Source organism: Paramormyrops kingsleyae, chromosome 4 (genome assembly GCF_048594095.1).
Source record: "Paramormyrops kingsleyae isolate MSU_618 chromosome 4, PKINGS_0.4, whole genome shotgun sequence".
Taxonomy (NCBI): domain Eukaryota; kingdom Metazoa; phylum Chordata; class Actinopteri; order Osteoglossiformes; family Mormyridae; genus Paramormyrops; species Paramormyrops kingsleyae.
In genome coordinates, this window is record NC_132800.1 from 17,428,380 (window position 1) to 17,453,418 (window position 25,039).

A 25,039-nucleotide genomic window follows, 5' to 3' on the forward strand; every position below is an offset into this window, starting at 1 on the left:
GTCGCCATGTTGGGATTAGGGTTATGCCCATAGAAATGAATGGCGAGTCCCCACAAAGACAGGAGTATATGAACTCTGTGTGTCTGTGCCTGTGTCTGTCTGCATGAGTGTGTCTGGCAGACCCCCTCCAGTCTCGGGTGCCCCCTCCCATCTGTGTTTGCTCGCTGTCAGGACAGCAGCTCCCAGCCTCTCTCTCTCTCTGTCCTCCGCGGCTGAGCTGTGTTACCCTGTGTCCTCGCCCCCAGGCCGGCCAGGAGTCCTTCCGATCCATAACCAGGTCCTACTACAGAGGGGCTGCAGGGGCACTCTTAGTCTATGACATCACCAGGTAAGGCACTGACACTGAGGGTGCGTCTGAAATCGCATACCTACATAGTACATACTGAATTTCATTAGAAACGTTAGTGTAGTACATACTGTATGTATGCACGAAAACAGCATGCATGCGGTCAGGCATGTCACTGCCTTGCATGTTGTTGGACACGAGTGAAATAGCTTGACCCATGCAAAAGTTAAAAACTATTAAAAACTATCAACAACAAAAAAAAAAACATATTCAAGTCAACTTATGTGACTGGGTTTTGTTTTCTACTTAAATTCCTCCAGCATCATGACAAAAATTTCTGAGCGAGCGACATATTATATTATATTTGGTTGCAGCACCAGTGTCCTTCTGGGATGGTGTAGCGTCCATCGGTTGCACGCTTCTGAATTTCACAGAATGTAGTATGTCATATGGGTACCATTCCCCTACTGTCTCATCCATACTGAGGATTTGTACATATTGTTTACTTTGCATGCTGCATTTCACCTGCTCCATAGCAAAGAAGTACGCGATTTCAGTGTGGAGTGACAGACAGTGATATAGGAGTGTCTGTGGAGAGGAAGCGGAGTGTGTGATTTTGTGTGGAGTGGCAGGGAGTGAGGTAGGAGTCTGTGCAGATAGAGGAAGTGTAGAGGGTCTGTGTCGTGAAAGAGAGACCATGTAGTAGAGAGTGTAGAGAGAGGAGGTGTAGGAGGTGTGAGTGAGTAGACAGAACAGGAAGGAAGGATGGTAGATATATTTTGGACTTGATTCCTGGTAGTAAATCCTCCCGGGAGGCCCGCAGAGAAAGGGGGTTACCCTGAACCAGCCCCAAAAACACCCCAACCACAAGCCCTTGAAGTCCCTTTGGGTATCAGGCTGACAATAAATGATCCTCAGAACTGCATTTGAGCTCAGCTGAAACGGCCATGTGCTCGTAATGAACCGGATCTCATCAGAGCAGCTTTGCTGAAGGTCAATCGAAAGGAATCCGACCCTGACACAAAGGTTTCAGTGCTTGAGGGTAAGGAATGTGTTGCTCGCACAGAGCGAATACGCCATGGCCAAGCGTGACTCTGTGGACGCTCTTTCGGGGTTTTTCTGTCAGCCATGGAGCCCTTGAGTATAATAGGCCAGAGGATGGATGACAACAAGGTGTTTGTGGATGGTAAACAGGGGCTGATGATCCCGGCCCCATGGCGTGGCGGTCTGCACCGGTAACAGGTGTGACATTTCACATCACATCATCTGTTTGCTTATGGACGAGGTGCCGGTCAACAGGATGGTTCGCTAAGCCTGCGATTTTTAATCTGTATAGTGATGTTTTATTTTCTGATCATCTTCAGCCTCATTCTGTCTTTTCTATTAAGCAGTACAGAAGTAGTCAGACTGGAATTAATCATTTTTATTAAAGTTGTAGGGCTTCTTTTCCTGGAATGGATTCCCATTCCTGGCCCTCCGTAGCTCCAATACCCAATAAAGGGTTACAGGGGGACCAGGAGCTGATCCCAGGGGACGCCAGACTGTCACAGACACCCTATGGGCAATTTGGGGGTGCCAGGACTGCAGGGGAAATCACCACACGTTTATAAGCAAGACATGCATATGACACAAACTAGAGGTGGGATTCGAACCCACAGAGCTGGGCAGGTATGAGGCAGTCACTGAGCCCCCAAGCTTACTACTCAAAACCATCAGCTCAAACTTTTGTCAAACACAAACTTTTGCTGTTGTAATGCTACAACTGCAGGATTTCAACTGCCAACCTTGAGGTCATCGGCACAGAGGCCTAACCCAGCGAGTCGAACACAAGCCGGATGCAAGGCACGAGGAACGAACAAGTTGTTCAGACAGGAGAAAACACCTTGGTGTCAAGAAAGAGGAAACAAGGCTTCCTAGTGAGCTTTAGAGCTGGAAGTCCAGAAGAGACCAGGTGCCGTGCAGATTTCAGCCAACGCAAACCACAAAATCTGCTCCTCCTGGCCGAACCATCAGCAGAAATGCGACTTCAAGACCATAGCACTGTCTATCGCAGGCCAGCTTCTCATTGGTTACTTCACCGTTGCCCGCTCTCCTCCCATTGGTCCAGAACAGACGTCCATCCTCATTTCTCTGGCCCCTGCATCTGGATGTTTACTTGGACTAAATCGGGTTATGTACTTTTCTCTGGAGACATGTTCCCCAATCTGGGACTGATATTCCCAGTAGGATATGTTCCTTTCAGTTCCTTAACCATTCATGGTTGGCTGTAAATTTGCAAAAATAACGCAGAAGGCCTTAGAAAGGGAGACATTATAGGTGTCCCAGAAGGAGATCTTGGTCACCACCATTTTAAGACCAATGTATCTAAAACAAAGATTCTCAAAGTCTAGTCCTCAATCATAAATCTGACCTCCATATCACCCACAATCAAGGGCATATACAGAGGCAGGGACCTCGGGGCTGAATGCCCCCAGAAGTGCCCCTCCCCTGACACTCACTGATTCAAAACATATCATTGGCTAATGATAAGGATAAATTTTGGCCCCCACCTTAAAAAATCTTGGACTCGCCTTTAATAGTATGTGCAAACTTCTCAAAGTAAACAAATATACAAAACAGAATTAAAACAAAAAAAATGTACCATATGTACCATACATATGATTGATTGCTGTCTCTATTTCAGGACTAACCCGTGCCTCTGGGGTCATTCATTAAGAGCAATTTACATAATTAATGAGCTGATCTGAACACAACTTCCTGATTACAGAGGTCTGAGTCTAGGTGGAAATGCTGAGCTGAAGCCAAAACTATTAGCACCATTTCACTTAAAAAAGAATCATAATTTCCAGCAAAAAAGTTGATTTTGACAATAGTAATTGGTATCTACCATTCTTTATTCCATAGAGCAAATGCTTTGCTTTTGATTTATGGCCTAACATATTACACATAATAAAACAAATGAGAATAGCTTGGACAAGATTAATTGGACCCCTAACCTAATATTTTGTATCACACCTTATTGAAGCAACGGCTCCTTGAGGTGCAGATACTCATACTGTACCAAGGCTCTCAGGAACAGATGGAGAAGTTATGCAAATGGTCTGATCTGAAATGACTGAACATTTGAGCATGAGCCCTAGTCTGATTGGTCCCAATCTGAAATGAAATCCATCTCTGCAAATCAGGAACTTGCATGACAATTACAAATCACACCAATGAAGACAATAAAGGAGTTGATGGTTATCAGTGCAGGCACGTGAAACATCTTTTGCAGTTTCTCTGTAGATCCACAATCCAAAGACACGCAGTGAACCTCACTGGTGATTCAGTACTGCCGGCTGTGCATGTATGGGGCTTCCACTGGACTGACATCGCATCCAGGGTGTCCCTCAGCCGTGGGATTGGCCCCAAGCTTCCCCATGACTCTCTCCAGGATAAGTGGTTAGAAAAATGGATCGATCTCCACAATTCAGCCAATTATGATATTCAAGACCCCCTGTAAATTGCCTTAACCCAGTGCTCATCTGAGTGATTAATTGATATTGAAAGGACATTACCATCACTTTGAAACCTGGTAAAATTGAATTCCACATGGCATACAATACATACATTCTCTTTTAATTAGAAATTCAACTGAAGATGTGTAACTTAATTATGCTTGTATGATTTAATCATTTTTCTAGTTATGTTAGGTCAATCCAAAAGAACCCTATGAAAAAGTATAATACCAAAGTCCCGTTTCCCTCGCCCGGACTAGGGTCACCGGGGCCCCACCCTGGAGCCAGGCCTGGGGGAGGGGCCCGTTGGCGAGCGCCTGGTGGCCGGGCCTTGGCCCGTGGGGCCCGGCCGGGCACAGCCCGAAAGAGGCACGCGGGACTGTCCCCAGGTGGGCCCACCACCCACAAGGGGAATGTCAGGGGTTCGGTGCAGTGTGGATCGGGTGGCGGCCAAGGGAGGCCCTGGCGGTCCGATCCCCGGCTGACAAAACTGGCTTTCGGGACATGGAATGTCACCTCTCTGGTGGGGAAGGAGCCTGAGCTTGTGTGGGAGGTTGAGAGGTATCGGCTAGATATAGTCGGGCTCACCTCAACGCATAGCTTGGGTTCTGGAACCAATCTCCTGGAGAGGGGCTGGACGCTCTTTTACTCTGGAGTTGCGGCAGGTGAGCGACGCCGGGCTGGGGTGGGGCTATTGGTGGCCCCACAGCTCGGTGCATTAACACCGGAGTTTACCCCGGTGAACGAGAGGGCTGTTTCCCTGCGCCTTCGGGTCGGGGATAGGTCTCTGACTGTCATCTGCGCTTATGCGCCGAATGTCAGTTCGGAGTACCCGGCCTTCTTGGATTCCCTTAGCGGTATGCTATTTGGTGTGCCGCGGGGGGATTCCATCGTTTTGCTGGGGGACTTCAACGCTCACGTGGGCAATGACAGTGTGACCTGGAAGGGGGTGATTGGGAGGAACGGCCTCCCTGATCTGAATCCGAGTGGTGGTCTGTTATTGGACTTCTGTGCAATGCATGGTTTGTCCATAACGAACACCATGTTCGAGCATAAGGGTGTCCATAAGTGGACATGGTACGAACAGGCCCGGGGCTACAGGTCAATGATCGATTTTATAATCGTATCAACTGATCTGCGGCCCTCCGTCTTGGACACTCGGGTAAAGAGAGGGGCAGAGCTGTCAACTGATCACCACCTGGTGATGAGTTGGCTCAGGTGGCGGGGGAGGAAGCCGGTCAGACCCGGTAGGCCCAAGCGCATAGTGAGGGTCTGCTGGGAACGTCTGGCAGAGGCTCCTGTTCGCTGGAGCTTTAACTCGTGCCTCCGGCAGAATTCCGACTGCATGCCGGGGGAGGTAGGGGACATTGAGTCCGAATGGACACTGTTCCGGACCTCCATTGTGGAAGCGGCCGTACGGAGCTGTGGCTGCAGGGTGGTCGGTGCCTGTCGTGGCGGTAACCCCCGTACCCGATGGTGGACACCAGAGGTGAGGGGGGCCGTGAAGCTGAAGAAGGAGGCTTACCGGGAATTATTAGCCCGGGGGTCTCCGGAGGCAGCTGACGGGTACCGGCGGGCCAGGCGGAACGCGGCTCGGGCGGTCGCAGAAGCAAAAACCCGGGCGTGGGAGGAGTTCGGTGAGGCCATGGAAAGCGACTTTCGGTCGGCCTCAAAAAGGTTCTGGCAAACCATACGGAGTATCAGGAGGGGGAAGCAGCTCCTGGTTCCTACTATTTATAGTGGGGGGGGGGGCTGTTGACCTCACCTGGGGACATCATCCGGAGGTGGAAGGAATACTTTGAGGACCTCCTCAACCCTGCCTCAGATACATCTACGCATACTGCCTTTGAGACATCTGAGGGCACAGAGCCCGAGGGTGCTTGGGGGGGCTTGCCCATCACTGAGGCTGAGGTGGCCGGGGTGGTTAAGCAACTCCGTGGTGGCCGGGCCCCGGGGGTGGACGAGGTCCGCCCGGAGTACCTGAGGGCTCTAGATGTTGTGGGGCTGTCGTGGCTGACACGCCTTCTCAACAGCGCGTGGAGGTCAGGGACAGTGCCGCTGGATTGGCAGACCGGGGTGGTGGTCCCCTTATTTAAGAAAGGGGACCGGAGGGTGTGTTCCAACTACAGGGGGATCACACTTCTCAGCCTCCCTGGGAAAGTCTATTCCGGGGTACTAGAGAGGAGGGTGAGATCGATAGTCGAATCTCGGATTCAAGAGGAACAATGCGGTTTTCGTCCTGGCCGTGGAACGCTGGACCAGCTTTATACCCTTGCAAGGGTACTGGAGGGGGCCTGGGAGTTTGACTATCCAGTCTACATGTGTTTTGTGGATTTGGAAAAGGCCTACGACCGGGTTCCCCGAGGTGCTCTGTGGGGGGTGCTTCGGGAATATGGGGTCCGGGGTCCACTGTTGTGGGCGATCCGGTCCCTGTACGAACGGAGCAGAAGCTTGGTCCGCATTTCCGGCAATAAGTCGGACGTGTTCCAGGTGCGTGTTGGGCTCCGCCAGGGCTGCCCTTTGTCATCGGTCCTGTTTATTATATTTATGGACAGGATTTCTAGGCGCAGCCAAGGCGTTGAAGGTGTCCAGTTTGGTGGCCTCAGGATTGCCTCGCTGCTTTTTGCAGACGATGTCGTCCTGCTGGCTCCATCAGCTGGGGATCTCCAGCAGGCACTGGGGCGGTTCGCAGCCGAGTGCGAAGCGGCAGGGATGAGGATTAGCACCTCGAAGTCCGAGACCATGGTTCTCAGCCGGAAACGGGTGGTTTGCCCTCTTCGGGTTGGGGAAGACGTACTGCCTCAAGTGGGGGAGTTTAAGTATCTCGGGGTCTTGTTCTCGAGTGAGGGTAGGCGAGATCGGGAGCTGGATAGACGGATCGGAGCGGCGTCTGCAGTTCTGCAGGCGCTTAACCGGTCCGTCGTGGCTAAGAAAGAACTAAGCCAAAAAGCCAAGCTCTCGATCTATTGGTCCATCTTTGTTCCTACCCTCACCTATGGTCATGAGCTATGGGTAATGACCGAAAGAACGAGATCGCGAATACAAGCGGCCGAAATGAGGTTTCTCCGCAGGGTGTCTGGGCTCTCCCTTAGGGATAGGGTGAGAAGTTCGGACATCCGGGAGGGCCTCAGAGTAGAACCGCTGCTCCTTCACGTCGAAAGGAGCCAGTTGAGGTGGTTTGGACATCTGGTGCGGATGCCTCCTGGGCGGATACCCGGAGAGGTTTTCCGTGCATGTCCTACAGGGAGGAGGCCCCGGGGCAGGCCCAGGACTCGCTGGAGGGATTATATCTCTCGGCTGGCCTGGGAACGCCTCGGTGTCCCCCCCGAGGAGCTGGTGGGGTTAGCTGGGGAGAGGGAGGTCTGGGTGCCTCTACTGAAGCTGCTACCCCCGCGACCCGAACTCCGGAAAAGCGGCAGATGATGGATGGATGGATGGATGTTAGGTCAAATGTAACAAATCTGTATGCTTACGGTTTGTCTCGTTCTTTAAATTAAATCTTTTAACCTCCGTGGGTATGACATTGCTTTTCTGTGCTAATACTTTACAATATCTTTTAATTTGTTAGGCCTAAAAAATTATACGTGCTGATTAATTTGTTTAAGGATGCAGCAGAGACCTTGAAGAGATCCTGCTAGATAGATTTACATTTCAGCCTCTAGCGAACAAAAGAAAATATTCACCAAATGCCTCTCTTTATCTAAATTAAGGTATTAACATTCTCAAATGTCTAATTATCATAAAACATATGGCATTTCCTGGGAAGACCAGATCCTTATGGGTCTTTGTTATGTTTGTATACTTTATAGAATATATTGAAATCCATTGATGTAACAATTGATTTTATCATTATTTTTTAATGTCAGTTGTCAACCCATACAGAGTGTGTAGCCTGCACACTCAGATCTATGTTGGGAATCGAACCCACAACCCTGGAAGTATGAAACCACCAGGCAATCCAATCTTTTCATACATTTTTTTTTAGCAGACACGTTTTTCCAACACAACGTACATTTTTTGAGAAAGCAGGGTCTGTCGGCAGCCGGGACTTAAGGGCCTCGCTCAAGGGCCCAATGGTAAAATGACTCTGCTGACTGTGGGATGTGAACCAACTCCCTTCTGCTAACAGGCGTCTGAGCCACACACCACCCTGAAAAATCAATCTCATACCCAGCTCCTGCAGCACACAAGAAAGATTGCGGACCAATAGAGCTCTTTCATGTATTACATTTATATCTAAAATTCATATTTCTATCCATCTTCTAACCCCATAGCCAGTATAGTGGGGGCTGCAGCCTATTCCAGGCAGCTTAGGACACAAGAGATGATGTTTGACCATTGCATGCATACAGTATAGGTAGGGTTCAAAACCCGAGTCCTGAAGGCTTGAGGTTACATCACTATCCTCTGAGCCGTCAGCCCATATGTTTCAAAATGATAAAGAGATCTATTAAATATTTCATTTTTATGTAAAATGCTTCTTGAAAATGGGTTGCACTCCTTGTCAATGGAGCGGATTGTGTGTGAAACTTAACCGCAGTGTTCGAGCGGAATGCTAAACGACAATGCTGAAGATGCGGTCACTTGCATCTTGCGTTGCCGCAGTTTCCACACCCAGTTAAGCTCTGAACAATCAGTCTGATGAGGTTCAGAGCAGGAGAATTAGACAGAAATTAGAAGCATGTGAGATCCAAGCCCTACTATCATATAGGAATAATTCCTGAAGCGTGGCATTTTTAATCACTGTTTGCAAATCAGTTAGAACAGGACAGCTAAAGTTGTCCATAATGTGTAGTGTTTATGTCTAGTCGTAAAAATGGATTATTCCAGAATGGCAAGACATGACAGAAATTCATTATGCGTTTGTCTTGATGCAGTAGCTCAAAATGATGGTCCAGCCCCCTGTGTTTGCTGATCTAGTAACTATCATCAGACTCCCATATTGTCCTAATAGAAAACACTGTACATATGTGTCTTAGTGCCAAGATTTTGACGTAAACTCACCAGAAGCTTTTCCCCCTAGAACGACAGGCATTTTGTTTCGGAGAGCAAGGTCAGACAGTCCCAGGGGCAACTAAGCTTAAGGGCCCTGCGCAGTGGCCCAATGGTGAACCCACTCCAACTATGGGATTTGAACTGACAACCTTCCAATCACAAGCACCACACCCTAATTCTCTGAGACACACAGCACCCCTATATAGCGCTTGCGCAGACACATGATGCTGAAAGGATCAAAGGCCCAAGGTTTGGGCCATAGGCAGTACAGTCAAGGTGCTCCTTATTTAGGAGATGCTGAAGCAGCATGTTTTGCTAACCAGCTAGCTAGCTATGATCTCCTGACTCTGCTCACTAGCTGTTTATTTATTTTGTGGCAGTGCAAATGACATTTTGAGTGGGGCTCCAGGAAACAGAGACACACCCCTGCCTTTCCTGAGCGTGCCTTCCCAAAGGAGGTCTGTGAAGTGGGAGGCTGACCTCTCGCTGTATTTTAAGAAAGGTGTAGAGATGAGGTTGACAGACCCAGCTTTGCATCTTTGTTTGGGAGAGTAACGCGTGACCAGCTTATCACGCAGCGAGAGCCCTGCTCTCCGGTCCCTGTCGATCAGCATTGTCTGATTGGCTTCTGTAAGCCTCTGCAGGAGTGACTGGACAATTTAAATCATCTCTGTGTAGATAGTGGAATCAGCAGCCAGGCTATTCTTGGTGTTGGTCCTTGCACATGTTTGTGAGCCTGTCGTTTTCACTCCAAGATTTCACTCCCAGAATCCCATCTGCTCAGCTTGTGCCGGGTGATCCACATCTCACGACTGATGCCGCTTATCTATGATTATGTGATATTCAATTATCAATAATTAATGATTAAGTACTTAAGCCGGCCTTTGGTCCATAAGTATGCAATCGTATATGTGGTTTATTTCAACACTTTGCTTCCCGTGACATTTTTATTTCTCTGTTCCAAGCATCTTAGAGAAGAACAAGCCTCTTTTTTCAAAGGGTGGTGTGTGATTCGGTGGGCTAAGATGCTATGTTTGTGATCAGAAGGTTGTTGGTTCTGATCCTGGGGTCAGCTGAATGATTTCACTGTTGGGCCCTTAAAACCCAATTGCTCCAGGAACTGACTGAACCTGCTCTCTCAATAGCACATTGCTTTGCATAAAAGCATCTGCTAAATAAGTATAAAAATAATGTCATCAATTGACTCTATTCCTTTTCCAGGAGACCCAGATTAGCTGACAGAATGCAGCTTGTTCCAGTGTGCAGCCGGGACTGGTGTCGTGGTGTTGGGAGGCTCAGTGTGGGAGTCACTCCTCCGAGGAGTACTTCACTTTATATGTGACTCCTTCGTCCCTTCTTTAAAGGTCACGGCACAAACTGAAATCGTGCTGGTTTTTATCCACATCCCACTCGATGGCGATGAAATCCACATTTTGGAGAAGATCCCAGACGGAGGACCAGCACTAATACTGTATTACAATTGGGTCTCCTACTCATCTCCAAGGGAACATCTGCTCACTCTGTAGCTGGTCATATCCCCGCTAAGATTCCAGGTATATTTCAAGGTTACTTGCCATTCAGTTTCTGAAGTGACTGTGGATTAAGGCTCTAACTGTGACTCCAAATCTATATCAGATACAAATTAAAGTGTGTTTTAAAAAAATCAGCAAATCCAAATGTTAAGCTTGATTCCCCCAGCATTATAATTAACAGAAGGTGATGGGTTCAAGTAAATGGAAGAGCTGTGACTGTGAAAAGTAAAATTAAAACTAGATTAACTATATTCTCAGTGTGTTATTTTTGCTATTTAATTGCTGTATTTTTACTGTAACAGCAGACTCCATGTTGAATCCATCTTTGCACACGGATTCCAAAATAGCAGATTCCAAGCACTGTAGCTTGAAGACTCTGTGACAGGAAGAGAAACTGCAGATCAGCAAGTCATGTGTGCATCTCTTAGCAGAAATGTGGCTTCACGTCACCTGCCAATCATCTAGAGGCGGGCGCTCATCCAATCGTCTAACCTCATTGGTCGTGCTTAAGTCAGCGTTTGACAGTGTGTGGTAGCCCTGCCCTGTTACAGGTTTGGAGGCCTTATTCTTCCTACAATTACCTTTATAAGCAGCCAGCCTGCAGGCTTCTGGCTGAAGCTGGGGGTGGTTACCACCCTCGGGAGGGAAGCCCAGTTTGGGGCCTCCTGTATGGTAAGTGAAAGGAGTGAGTGCAGTTGGCTATTGAGCCTAAAGCAATCAGAGGATCTGCGCATGTTTGAAAAATGAGCAGAATAATACAGCAGATGCTGAAAAATGAGCTGAGGATGCACCATTAACATGTAAATATATTGATATGTGTATACTGATGTAAGACAAACACTGATACAAGATCATTCACTATTTGCACACAGGAATTCTCTGGGGAGATCATTCTTGGGTTCAGAGAGCGCGGGGTCAGACAGTCCCCGGAGTAGTTGGGATTAAGGCCCTTTGGTCCAACGTTGACGAAATCAGTCAGCCAGCCAGACGGCGTACGGATCCCGAACCTGTGAGTTACAGGTGTGCTGGCATTTACATTCTCCATGCCTGGTATCGAGATCGGTCAGCACACTAAATAAATAAATAGATAGATAGACAGGTCCACAGCAGCACGACCTATGATTAGACAATAAGAGGACATTTAAACATCAATAGACAGTAACAATAAACAATAGGCAACAATAAACAGAGACTGTCAGCGAAAGTATTGCATGGAGTTCCATTGTAAGAGCTCAGTAATAAAAAGTATTGTACACTGGGTGGTACAGTAATAAATTGTATTGCACACTGGGTATTGCACAGTAAATGAATGTTATTTCCAGAATTTCCCCCTGGGATCAATAAAGTGAGCTTATTCTGTATGATCCTGATGTATCCATAGCCTTATTGGCTGAACTGGAGTTGTTTTCACTTTAGTATAAGGGGAGCTTCTTTTGTAGTCTCACACCTGGAAGGCTATGGGTTTGGATCCCTCCCCAGACTTCTTTAACTTCCTCCTGCAGTCCAAAGACATAAGGTTAGGTGAACTGGTTTCTCTAAAATTGCCCATAGTTTGTGAGTCTGTGCCTTGCAATGGATTGGTGTTCTCTCTAGGCCTGGGATAGGTTCCAGGCTCAACATCACGGGGGTGAAACAGGCTGCCCCCCCCCCCCTCTCTTCCAGGTTGGCATAATCGACCAAGGGGTCCCAAGCTGAGATTTTTTTAGGGGGCCCAGAATTCCTTGCTACACTCCTGCTTGATATGTAGGAAAGCAAGATAAGTGAAATCAGAAAATATTTTTTGTCTTTCAAGTGAAATCAGTGAATCACTCGCTTGCTGACTGGGAGCGACGGCAAGTGCACAGTTTCTGAAAGTATGAAACCTCTGATATGTGATCCTTCAAGCAATATTTAGCATTCATCAGAAATGTAAATGAAGTTGCGAGTTCCTCTGCCCGCAATGCCGAGGCTGAAACTGCAAGGCTGTGATAAGCAGCCATCCCCTACTGGCCGGGCTGCCAGAGAGCCTGTTCCCCGCTGTGATTAAGAGGCCGCTTTAGCTATCACTCACACACTTTGCATTATGGCAGTATAGATTACAGCAGTATCATTAAACTGTAACCAGAATGCAGATCAATAAAAGCAGTCAGACAAAAAGGTTTAGCTTAGTTTTATAGTCGCTTTGTATGCATAGCTGCTCCAAAGCTGTTAAAATGCATTTAGGTTTTGTTGATGCTTTTATCCAAAGTGAAGTACAGTTGTGAAAACCGGGTCAGCCAGCCCCTGGGGTAATTAGGGTTAAAGGTCTTGACCCGGGGCCCAGCAGTGACATCACTTGGCTAACCACAGGATTCGAACCGGCAACCTCCTGATCACAGCCTGCAGGGCCACGTGGCGGAATTTAACAGGAATTTAAACATAGATTGATTCAAAAATCTGAGAGATTGACATAATCACCCAGATATGCATTTCTCCTTCTCACCTTTCCCTTTTTATTGGGTCAGTCAATCCCAAGATCCAAACGCAAAGCTGTCTGTGTTCCCTACGTCTCCAAGTGACAGTAGATAGCGTGGCCTGATGGGGGCGCCCTCGAGCAGCGGCCTGCTGGGGGCCCCCTAAGTGTCTGCCTAGAAAGTGCCTTTTCAGATTCGCTGCTCAAAGGGCTCCTTTGGCTGGAGGCTGAAGGACTTTCTGCGCGTTTACATGTGCTGCTTGTCTCCATGGCGATCCTTTTACTTTCATCGATTCCTCTTTGGAATGCTGGGTCGTGGACCAAACATTTCCACTTGGCTCTTACAAACGGACGTTAGAAAAAGCCTTTGGGCCCTGTAAGAGCAATTTCACGCAAGATGCAAAGAAGAATGAGCCTTTTCCTTTCTTTCTTTGTGTCACAAGTTTATAAAAAAAGGCCATATAAAATTGCTCGATTCTGTATGTTTCTTTAAAGCCACAGAACCGTTGTTCAGTGATTATTTCTGTGTTTTTGCGTGAAATATACTGGCTGGTTATATGACATATTAAGCCATAGAACAGTTCCTGTTTATGATATTAAACTATTATCGGGCCCCAGATTATGGTGTTTTAACACTTCAGAGGAGGACCAGTGAAAGGAAAAGACTGAGGCTTCTATCATAATGCTGCTCTGTTTTTAAGTACAGCCTCCCAGACTGGATCTCTGATATCAAATCATACCGGTTTATATAGAGATGGGTCTAGAGGGCTGCTGTGTATCTATGTGGGTTAGGGTTCTGTGCCCATGGGCGGAAGGGTGCTGCTTTGAATCCCATAGTCATCAGAGTGATTTCACAGCTGGGTCTCTGAGTGAGGCCATTAGCTCTGAAAGTGCTCCAGGGACTGGCTGATACGGCTCGCTCAGCTATTTGTCACTTTGGATAAAAGTATCTGCAAAAGACGTAAGTGCATTGAAAGTTTCTACTGTGCAGCTGAACCTTGCGATACAGGATTACTGGCTGTGGCAAATATGAACAGATTCTCACTGGCGTAGTAAAAATTGTTTCAAAGGAGAAACTGATTTTAGAAAGTGTGCATAGTTTTCAGGAATAAAGTGGAGGGAATCAGCTCCAAACAACTTCCCAAAATGTGCAGTCAAACTGAAAGTCTTGCACTTTTGTATCACTCTTTGCAGTTTGTACGTTTTGAATATTTTTGCAGACTTGTGGGTTTTTGCTGTTGTTGTGGATTCTAAGACCAACCAGACAACACAGTGTATCCATCATAGTGGGGAGGAATTCTGTCTCAAAACTATTTCGAAAATGTTTGGAAAGTGCAAAGTGGATATTATATATGACAGCGACTCATGTTTCTCTCAGGTTTAAGACAAATGAAGTGAAACTGCGTTAGTAAGGCTGCATGACCGCAATGAACAAAAGCACGAGGCAAATTCAATGACCACAGTGTACTTTATTAAATGAATTTGGTACCTTGTGTTGCAATAAAATAAAAAAAGAAACGTACAAAAATCCAATATTTACAAAAATTTAAGGTTCATTTAATTTTACAACGAAATGAAAGACATTTCAAGCACGACTTCATACTTTCGGCACAAAATTTACTTAACAGAGCCAAATAAAAAAAGTTTTTCTTTAACATCTGAATACATTACTTTCACCACAGAGTAGATTCTTCTCCATATTGCGTATTGCCACCATCTTGGGGCAAAAGCCTTGCTGGAGATACTGCCCAGGAATGCTATGATTTTCCACATTAAATTTGCATACATTTATGTACAGTTAAAATATCCTCTATCACTGGCTATTCGGTCCGCCACCGCAAATAAAATTCTGAATATATTTGTACAGTATGTTTACATCACAAGCAAAACCAAAACACTACTGATCCCACTGTGCTTGTGCTACTTGGAAAAAAAAAACTATACACAATCCATATTATACAACTATACAAAATAAACCAGTCAGTTATCTATATAAATGACATTTCTGCACATAAAACTGCTCTTAAATTCTTACACCCTGAGCATCTTTGACCATATGCTTGCTTACTTGCCAAAACTATATTTGGTTAAAGGACTCAATGATCAGCAGCAAGTTGGTACCAAATTCAGGGCTTGGAGACGAGCACTGCTCTACTGCTGTATGTCAGGGACCATCTGATAGGAGAACTTCCTTATAAAGTCACATGATTCCTGTCAGCTCACCACTGTATGCCCTGTGCTTAAACCTCAGTATTTCTGGATATTTCAGTGAAATCACTTAAATATGCAACAGATGTGCTTTTTTAATCCAAGACTCCAACATTGCTCTAAACGTCACGATATTCAGTACCCTTGTCTTTGTTGGCTTGTTTGGCTAGATGCAGAGCGCCATGAAACGTTGTGCTATGATTGGCTCTCATCCTTTCCTTAGCCCCGCCCACCTTCCAGTACTCTGCCCTGAACCCCAAATGATGTAAACAAAAGCTGACCACCTGACAGAATATATCCATGCACATTCAACTCCTTTAAGGCAAATTAAAGAAATAAAAGCTGCTCGCAGCGAGACAACAGATGGCACCGTGAATCAGATTCTTGTTTTCTTTTTTTTTTTTGTTTTCTTATTCGGAAATGCTTAATGAGGCAAACTATAACCACTTCACCGTGGATGTGTAGCTGTGCTGCCACTGAGTCTATATTCTTCACATTAAGAGAGTGTCTCATATTGCATTCACATTTAATATTATTCTTCTGTCTAGTGACAACATTTCCCAGGAGCAATTTAGATTTAATGACCATATGCGGGCACTTTTGGGTAACTGGCCCTTTAAATGGAACCTTTAAACAACAATTCTGGGTCGTCATGGTTACGATCATGACGGAACGTGGCGCAAGCGTCATTTGACAGACATCTCCAGCTGAGGTAGTTAAATGTACAATGCGCTGCTCCATCTGAAAACTGGAGGGGAAACAAAAGAAAATGCCGGAACAGCAGGCGAGTCCCCCAACAAGGGAGGTGCAGTCATTCAATGCAATTCATTTTAATTCAATTTATTTTTATATAGCGCCTTTCACAACAGAGTTACCCCCAAGGCGCTTTACTTGGTGTGTTGTGATACATTCCTGCATCATTTATACAGAATCATTCAAAAACTGGGAAAAGGGAAGACAAAGTTATGAAAGAAAGAAAGAAAGAAAGAAAGAAAGAAAAAGCCAGATGACGAAAGAGGAGAGTTGGTTGTATGTGAATGTGAAGCAGGAACAATTCTAGGATATTTTTAAGGTGGGGGGAGGCTCATGAGGGGCCATGAATCATACACAATGGTATAACTTCACTCAGTAAGCGACAGAGGAGGGGGCACTCCGGGAACCAATCAGCTTTCAGCTGGGGCCAGTACCCTTGTGGCTCCAGCCCTGTACACACCCCTGACCAGCCAGCGGCATGGACCGGCCGAGCCGTGCTGACGGCAGCCAGCGGCATGTACCGGGCCAGCCGTGCTAACAGCATGTACAGTACTAGCGTGTGCCTTGCTCCTCGGGGGCTTTGAGAACCAGGTCACGTTTCCTAACAGCAGTCATTTTGGACTGAATTGCCAGAAAATTCCGGGTGTCGTGTTTATTTCTGCACCCCTTGTTCTCTGCGTATATAAGTGAAGTCAGAAGGAAAATACAAATGGTGGCTCAGAAGTGAACATTATCCAGTTATTGCCCTATGTGTATAAACCGTTGTGTCCAAGGGCCCCTGTTTCACCCTGTCTTGTGTTTTACACATTATATCCTGTGAAAACCTTCCAATTTACTGTTCCGCTGTTTGTTTGTGCCACTGAATACCTGTATATGGATGGTATGACATAAAGCCCACTTGACTTAACTTTATGTGAACAATCTTCAGAGTGTCATTACTGTTCAAGACAAATCTAAAATCCATCCATCCATCCATCCATCGCCAAGTCTCATCCTCTCTCATATCTCAGCAAGAAGAAGACCTGGGGAAGGTCATTTTTCTCCATTGAAGGTGGTGGCTGCCCAGCTGACCTTTGTGTGCTTAGATTACAGGAGAAAATCAGAGAACCTGGAGATTAAACTCACACCTCCAAACAGCTTAAAATGCGACCCCTGTCACCCCACCCAGGGTGTCCCCTAGCCTTGTGTACCGTGCTGCATGGGATAAACTCCAGACGCCCTTGTCGAGGATAAATGGTTAGAAGATGGATGGATGATAAAGTGTAATTATTAGACATTAACTCATCCATTGAGCCTAATAGCTGCTGTTTGTTTTGCCTGAGACTGATTTATAAGCAGGGTGGTGTGCCGGTTCAGTGGTCCACACTATAGCATCGCACCTCCAGGGTCTTGGGTTCGAGTTCTGCCGCCCGGCTCTGTGCTTCTGCAGCTTTCGTGCTGCCCCCTCATTCACGTAGATTTGTTCAGATCAGAAATGTGCAGTTTTGCTAAAATTTTGTTGATAAAATATTAATTTAATTAAAGCTTGCTTTAAAAAAGAAACAAACATACTGATGATGTACATCATTACAGTAGGGTGTTCAGTGTGGTTCAGAGAAAATTACCTTATTGAAAATGTCAACCTCTTTCTATTATAATCTCTATTTTAAAGAGTATTGCAGGCAACAAAAGGTTGCTAACACACTGATAGCAAACAGCATGTCAGCCTTTTTATAGAAGCCTTTGCGGTCTGTCTTATTTCCCTGTATGGCACCCAATGACTTCCTTCTATTTTTGTGGCCGTTTAGCATTTAGTGGCCTAGCTAACCTCAGGGGCTGTGCAGCACAATGTGGCACCAATGTCACCCACTCGCGATTAGATGGAGAAGCCCTGGACTCGACTCAGCACTTTGAGTCTGCAGACGTCCTCAAGGACGAACGGTATCTGAACATCCCAGCCCCCGAATCTGCTGATCGAGCAGCGAGATTCTCCCGATTTCAGCGTCTGTCAGACGAATCAGCTGACGGGCGGTGAACTTCATGTGTGTGGCGGCCATTTCAGAAACGAGTAACCAGTGTACATCCATCTTCCGGTGCTCCTCGTCTTTTAGGGCACGTGGGGGGAGCCTGTCCCAGGCAGCAGACGGAACCTGGCAGAGGGACCCCGTGAACAGGATGCCAGTCCATCACAGGGCACGAGGCAGGGGACACCCTGGATGGGATGCCAGTCCATCACAGGGCACAAGTCAGGGGACACGCTGAATGGGATGCCAGTCCATCACAGGGTACGAGACAGGGGACACCCTGGATGGGATGCCAGTCCATCACGGGGTATGAGACAGGGGGACACCCTGGACGGGATGCTGCCTCATCACATAGCACATACCCATAATGGGCTGTTTAGAAACCCCAATTTAACCAAGTGCCTGTTTCCGGGCTGTGTGAGAGTACACGCCCAATGAACTACAGGCACACAGACCCGGGGGCAGGATTTCAGCCCGGGAGGTATAACTCGACAGCGCCACCCACCGTGTTCCAAGAGTAGTAACATTGACCAGCACTCTAAACACTAACTGACCAATCAGAGCAGCCTTGCACCCTCACTCTTCTGCCCCCCTCCCATGACCTTGGACTTTCCTGTATCTGCTGATGCCAAATGGCTGCCAGCCTTCAACCTCCAAATAAAGTCCTAATAAAGCCCCGAATAACGGCACCCCATGTCGCACAGGCACATAAACACACACACACACACACACACACACACACACTCATGATGTCACTGCCCCGTGTGGAATCCGCAAGTCACCGGCTGTGTCTAGTTTTGTTCAATGTAGTCTGATGTTTTTAAGTACCTCCCTGTTCGTCTTCCCCCAGTCCTGTCATTGACGTTACTGCCTGTTTGTCCCGTGTGCCCGACTGTCTCCCCCGTAAAACCCTTGTTTCCCCAGTAAATCCTTCACTTCCCCGACTTCCTGGACTCCCGCTCCTCTGTCTCCACTCTGTGCCCATTCAGCACGTAATACACACACACACACACACACACACACACACAGATACTGTATGTATATAAATACTGCACACGTACAGTATATTACTCATCTATACAATACTTGAGTAGCATATTCAATATACTGCATACATATAAAAGAATATATACATAAAGTGAAGTGCATGTATGTATATCTACAGTATGTATATATATATACACACACACACACACACTCCTTTGCACCGCTCTGCAGTTTGTCACGGTGTGAATATGTGTCCTGCTGAGTCGTCCCGAGAGCATATGCGAGACGGCGTGACCAGCAGAGTATCTCCCAAGTCACTATCCAACATGGCCCCCCTGTCCCCAGGGGGTGTTCTCCGGCCGTCCCCCCGTCCATCTATCAGCCATAATCTTAATTAATGCCGGGCCGAGTGTGATATAGAGAGATAGATAGATAATGACAGAGAGAGAGAGAGAGAGAGAGAATGAGATGATGAGATGAGATGTGATAGAGTTTAATTACTTTAATTAATCTAGCACTGTCCCCTATGAATGAAATATGTGCAAATCATCATCAAAAAAAAAAAAAACAGAGTGGAAAGCATCAAAATTCAAGACAATGGAGCCAGGTGGAGCTCAACAAGGTTAAGGAAATTTTATCATTTAAAATATGTGGCATGTCGAAGGATTACATAATTAAAACAGAGTTTTTGCATAAGTTCTCCTATGACTTTCATTACTGTAGGATTCGGCTGTGAGGCAACATTGGAGAAACTGCAGTGTCTGGAGAAACTGGGTCCAGATCGAATCACGTCTGACGTCGATTCATCCTCCGAAGCCAGGCAACGAGCTCTGGACTGTTTATAACTGCAGGGATGTTGAATGTTTTCAAACATTCTCCGTGTTATTCGTGCAGGATGAAGAGAAAATGCCCCCTGCCAGATGTGATGTTATTGATGTTTATAACTGGATTAATTCACCTCGAAGTAGCTATTTAGAAGTATCAACATCTCCCCCTGGCGTGCTTGAAAGGAGAGCAGGGAATTCTGGGTAACGATTTGTGGCCACAGTCCCTCCCCCAGCCCCCCACCCGGGTCAGTGCGGTACCTGGTGGATGTGGGTTCTGTATCCACCTTAGCAACCATCCCTGGGCTAAAATAACGCCGCACACGGGTTCATAAAACTGAAAAGACAAAGTCAGCGGCCCTGCTCTCTATCTGTCAGTGTGAGGAAAGGTGGGAGAGTTTCTGTCCCCAGCTGACGTGCCCAGAGCACAATGGGTTCGCGTCCCAAATTGACATTTCCTGTGTAGCGCACTGCTGTCATATAAGTGTCTCCAGGATCCCGGAGCGGTACACCATCATCACCATGCACCGCCAATGGCATCGTTAAAATATCTCGCCAGGGCTTAATTGCTCTAATTAAGCAACATGTAAGTGTTAATTATTTAACACTTGCCTGTTATATTCCCAGGCCTGTGATAGACGGGTGCTGTAGGAGCATGGATACCCCGGCAGATTCAGAGGGCCCAGCATTTTACAGGGGCCCTTGACTAAGTGAAATTATTCATTTGATTAGGTGGTGGTGAAGGGGGATCCCACAGTTACGTTTTATCAAGAGGCCTAGAATATCTAGCTATACCATTGATCTACACCCTATGCTGCCTGGGATATGCTCCAGCCTCCCTGTGACCTTGACCAGGATAGAAGGGTAGAAGAGGGATGGATGGATGGATGGATGGATGACTTATTTTCCCCAAAAGCAGCTGGGGCCATTTGTCTCATTACCCCTTGAGACAAAGAAGGGACCTGACCTTCGAGTAGATAAACCAGGCTTTGCAGATTCTAGGTCTGAAGAGTGATTTTCCACCCGTTGCTGAAGGGCCATGATGATTGTATTAGCCGAACGACACCTGCATTCATTAATAAAGGAGGAGAAAGTCATCTGTTAACGATGTTCAATGAGACTGCAGAACTCCAGCTTATCGTGGTTCTCTCACCAAGAGTCAAGCTAGATTTCTTCTCCATTGAACCTTCATGCCCAAGGAGACTGTCCAACAAAGGTCCTGCCCACAGCTCTAAGTAAACCTCCGTACAGACATTTTCTAGTTCCACCCCCAAGACACCCTGACCAATAAATAACAGGATCCCAGACTGAAACTGCATGCCATAGGCCAGCTTAACCCGCGGGCTGCCTCACTCAACCTGTCACAATAGCCTCCTAAGCTCATTTGCTTCACAAGGAAGTTTTGGGCTGCATTTCTTGTGGACAATAGAGAAACTCCTGGATACTTCTCAGAATCTGGAAATTGGGGTTGTTAAAAGCTTTGAGTGTGCCGTTCACATTTATGGCTATTTATAGCGCCAGACCCGCAAAAAGAGCTCATTAAAGAGTAATATTCTCCATAATGACATTTCATTAATTTATAACATTGCGGTTATACAGAATGTCTGTTCTTAGAGCAATAATACAAATGACTTTGGGGATTTAATATTGATTACCCTGCTTCCTAAACGAGTATCTGAATTTGCCAACTTCATTATCTTAATGGATCCTGTCAATGGCAGGGATGTGGACTGTCAGTGAATGAACGGGACACTAATTCTCATTCGGCATGAATCGTAAGCCATCGGAAAACCGGAGCCGTCAAACGACAGCAAGCTCCTACCCCCTACAACAGGGTTTCTCAGCCCGGTCCTCGGGGACCACCAGACGCTCCATGTTTTTGCTCTCTCCCAATTCCCTGCCAATTGGGAGAGAGCAAAAACATGGACCGTCTGGTGGTCCCCGAGGACTGGGTTGAGAAACCTTGCCCTACAATACAAGCCCTATAAATCAGCATGTGATCACCCCTAGAATTATGGGCGATACGGACAAGATATGCTACTACTGGGTCTTTGAAAGCCCCCTGGGGGGATGTGAGCAGATGTATAAGGGAATCACCTTACAGGAGCTCTGTGTCTTAGGCGTGATATTTCACTGGATGTGACACATCCCTGTCCAGTAATAATGTAAAAAAAATGAGTTCGCAGGCAAATGATAATAAATAATAACATAACTGTTTTTTTCCTGTTCTTTTCTCACTCTCTCTGAAAAGTCATTTTTTGCCTTCTTACACCAAGGGCCTTCTGCCATAACAATATATGATTCATTTATATATATATATATATTTATATATATCTTTGAGACAAGCTTACATAATGAAAACATGCTTATATTGTCATTCGTTTCAGGGTCGTGAAAACAAGTCCCAGAATATCGACAGGAGTTTTATACCAAGAGAGTGACATAACATACACTGGTACCCTTCTAAAATATGTTTTATAATTAGAAATAACAATATTTTGCTCTGGTATTTGTAATGGGTTTCTACACAAAATATAAATGTCCCTTACAAAAAGAAATATATTAAAATATAAAATCCAAGTGACTGTAAATATCAGTGACTATATCTATGCTATAAGTGTGCTATATGTACTACAAAATAAATGTATCATTGTCACTTTTTTTCTACAATTTTATACATGTATTTTACAGAAATAAAGTTTAGTATGTATATATATATATATATATATATATATATACACACACACACACACACACACACACAGTATAATGTATACATATGTGTAAAATCAGAAAGTAGCAATAATTATTAATTGTTATTAATAAATAATAAATCTATTTCCAAATAAATGCTTTAAATTTGTGCTCAAATAAATTTGTGCAGGTAGTTTCCCACTTCAGGATTTTATATTTCTTAATATATTGCCTTTTCATAATGGACTTGGTTTCTGAATGAGCCCCTGCTGATGGTAGATATCACACAGGACGCCTATGGAAGAGCACAAATTCAGTTGTTGATTTCTAACATGAGAATCGGAACAGAGACCAGAGTTCAGCCAGTCACTGGAATGAGTGATGCTGCCTTGACCCAGATTTATAAAGGACAATAACAATGATTGAAAGAAAATGACACCCCGTTACTAATGGAGTCCGGACCCTGATCCATTTCAAGACAGGAAATGATTGGAAACAATTCTAGTCTGGGTCTTTGTTGCATGCAATTTAGACAAGGAGAGAAACTAAAGGAAATGACCTGTCGTTCTCAAATAAACGATCTCTCATTAAAAGCATAGCCCTACTTTGCTTTACAATCCATATTCTTTCAGAAGAAGAACTTTTGGCCAAACAATCTACGGGTGTTTTTCTTGGAGTAAATTACCATCTGCCCTGAAAAGTACAGGCATAAGGATGCAGGGGTGTCAGCTATCGCTGTTCTGCCTGCCTCCTGTCAGGTCGGGAAGGGGGGTGGCGCCAGATGGACACTCCCTGGGATTTAAAAGTGCGCTACCCTAACCCGGTGACTGCATCCCGCCCGGCACCCCCCCCGTCTTCCCGTCCACCCCGCCACGCTCGCCGCGTGATTCAGCTGCTTCACTGACATTGCTGGTTCTAAGCCCTTACTTGGTCTTGCGTAAAGAAGAGCAGCAAAGTACAGGTTAAGTGCTTTAGATGCATAAGTTATATCATCATATTTTTGTTTCGCCCCTGACTATGAGTCAACCACCAAGTCACCGATCGTGGGAGCTGTGGGAGTTTGGGGACACCTTGGGGACTAGCGACACTCTATCTCCAACCCACCTATGAAGCTGACCGTCACTTTGCCCTCTCCGCCACCATGACTGGGGGCTTTAAGCTGGGGTTTTACCCTGTGTGACACACTAAGCGATTACCGAGAGCCTGTACAATGAAAGCTTGACTTTTTGGCACGGTTGGGTGCTGCTCCTGCGGCATCCAAGTTGGCTCTAGAAAGCATGGTCGCCGTGGACCACTTTCCATCAGAAGTTCATTAAAACGCCTAACGAAAGTCTACATTTGGTCCCCTGTTTGTATAAATGCGATCCTAATATCTGATTTTTAATCGTACCTGTATATTTAATAGTTTTTACTCACTTCTGGGAGGATTTTCTTCTGGGAAAATAGCTTTTATGTTGAATTCCAATGTCTTTTAATTGTTTAATATGCCAAATATTAGCTTATGTTAATTTAGAGCGCAGGCATTTATGGGGCCGCCCGTTAAGGGACCTGGTATCTGTCTCCCAGGACCAAGATATTGCTCCATCAACACTGCTAACTCAGAAATGAATTGTGGTCTGACAATCAACACCTCAAGCGGTGCAGGTGAGAAGCTCCCTTCAGGGACAGCTAGTTATTGCCACAGTCCGGCTGTTAACCCAGGTTGATCATCTGCTTTTGATTTGTTTTCCCAAAGCCTTCTGGCGACTACAGCGTGGTCTCATATTCCAGCCGCTCTTGCACCAGGGCATCATCCTTGTACTGCAGCCTAGGGGGCGCCGGGGAGCATTCGAAACCCAGTATGGCCTTGCGTATACTCCTGTCCAGCACGTGCCTCTCCCAGGCCGGGTAGCGGTTCCGGAAGAGGTCTATCTTTATCACGCTCTCCTCTATCCTTGGGGGGCGGGAGGACGGCGTGGGCGTGGCCAGCGGTCTCACCTGGAACACGGGCGTACAGCCGTCCCTCTCGGTGTACTTGATGTCCATTGAGGACCCCCCCCGCATCTGCCCTGCCCTCAGGGAGTTAGTGGCCCCCTCAGGTGGCGGTGGCGAAGTGGCAGCCCCGCCCCCGACCGGGTCCTCGAGGGCGGAGCTTGGCGAACGGCCGAATCGTGGGCCATTAGGGTGGAAGAAGGCGTAGTACATGAGCATGAAGAGCACGCCGGTGAGGAAGCTGCTGAAGATGACACAAAGGGCAGGAATGGCAAAGGCGTCAGTGGTGGAGGGCAGTCGGTAGAGGTACCAGAGAGTGCTCAGCGCGGCGTTCTCCAGCAGCACCACCAGGTAGTAGACGAAGAGCCGGTAGCGCGTGCGGCCCTCCTTGACGTTGAACCAGCTGAAGATGTAGACGACGCCAACAACCATGTCGAAGACGATCTCCTCCCATTTCGTCACGCAGAACTCGGTCTCGCAGTGGACGATCCAGAAGGTCATGACGCACCAGTGCAGCACGATGAAGACGCCGAAGTAGAGCTGGAACACGGAGGCGAAGAGGGCGAAGGTGACCACGCGGGCCGCCACCGTGAAGAAGTGCCAGCAGAAGGTGATCACCACCGCCAGGTAGCTGACCGGCTTCTTGTCATCGCGAGACTCTCTCAGCGCCTTCTGGTAGGAGGCCAGCGCCCAGGCCAGGGAGACGAGGGAGGCGGCCGCTGTCAGACCTGGAGGGGCGGGGGAGGAGACAGGAGGTGTGAGAGGTCCAGTTCACAAGTAAAACGAAGTGTTTGTGTGGGCGGGGGGGGAGAGAGAGTCACCTTAAAGGCCCCATAGAATGAAAATCTGACTTTGCAT

General features: G+C 46.7%; 1 protein-coding gene and 1 long non-coding RNA gene across 4 annotated transcripts in view; one reads left to right on the forward strand and one right to left on the reverse strand.

Annotated features, from left to right (window-relative positions):
- Window positions 1-21,453, forward strand: LOC111847239 (uncharacterized). Of its 2 annotated transcripts, XR_011990167.1 has the most exons (3): window positions 1-328; window positions 17,793-17,966; window positions 19,416-21,453. It is a non-coding gene; the product is annotated as an uncharacterized lncRNA (long non-coding RNA). The 2 variants fall into 2 exon arrangements; XR_002839051.2 differs by lacking the exons at window positions 17,793-17,966; window positions 19,416-21,453 and adding an exon at window positions 10,000-10,556.
- Window positions 21,454-21,461: 8 nt separating this feature from the next.
- LOC111847209 (XK-related protein 4-like) overlaps window positions 21,462-25,039 on the reverse strand; it is an 84,535-nt gene continuing 80,957 nt past the window's right edge. The window contains exons 3-4 of one of the 2 annotated variants that reach the window (XM_023818192.2): window positions 24,818-24,909; window positions 21,462-24,721 (exon numbers count right to left, since the gene is read on the reverse strand). In XM_023818192.2, coding sequence (XP_023673960.1) covers window positions 23,957-24,721; window positions 24,818-24,909 — 857 coding nt within the window. In that variant the 3' untranslated portion in view covers window positions 21,462-23,956. Of the gene's footprint in view, window positions 24,910-25,039 lie in introns of both variants that reach the window. The other variant, XM_023818191.2, reaches the window with a different exon arrangement.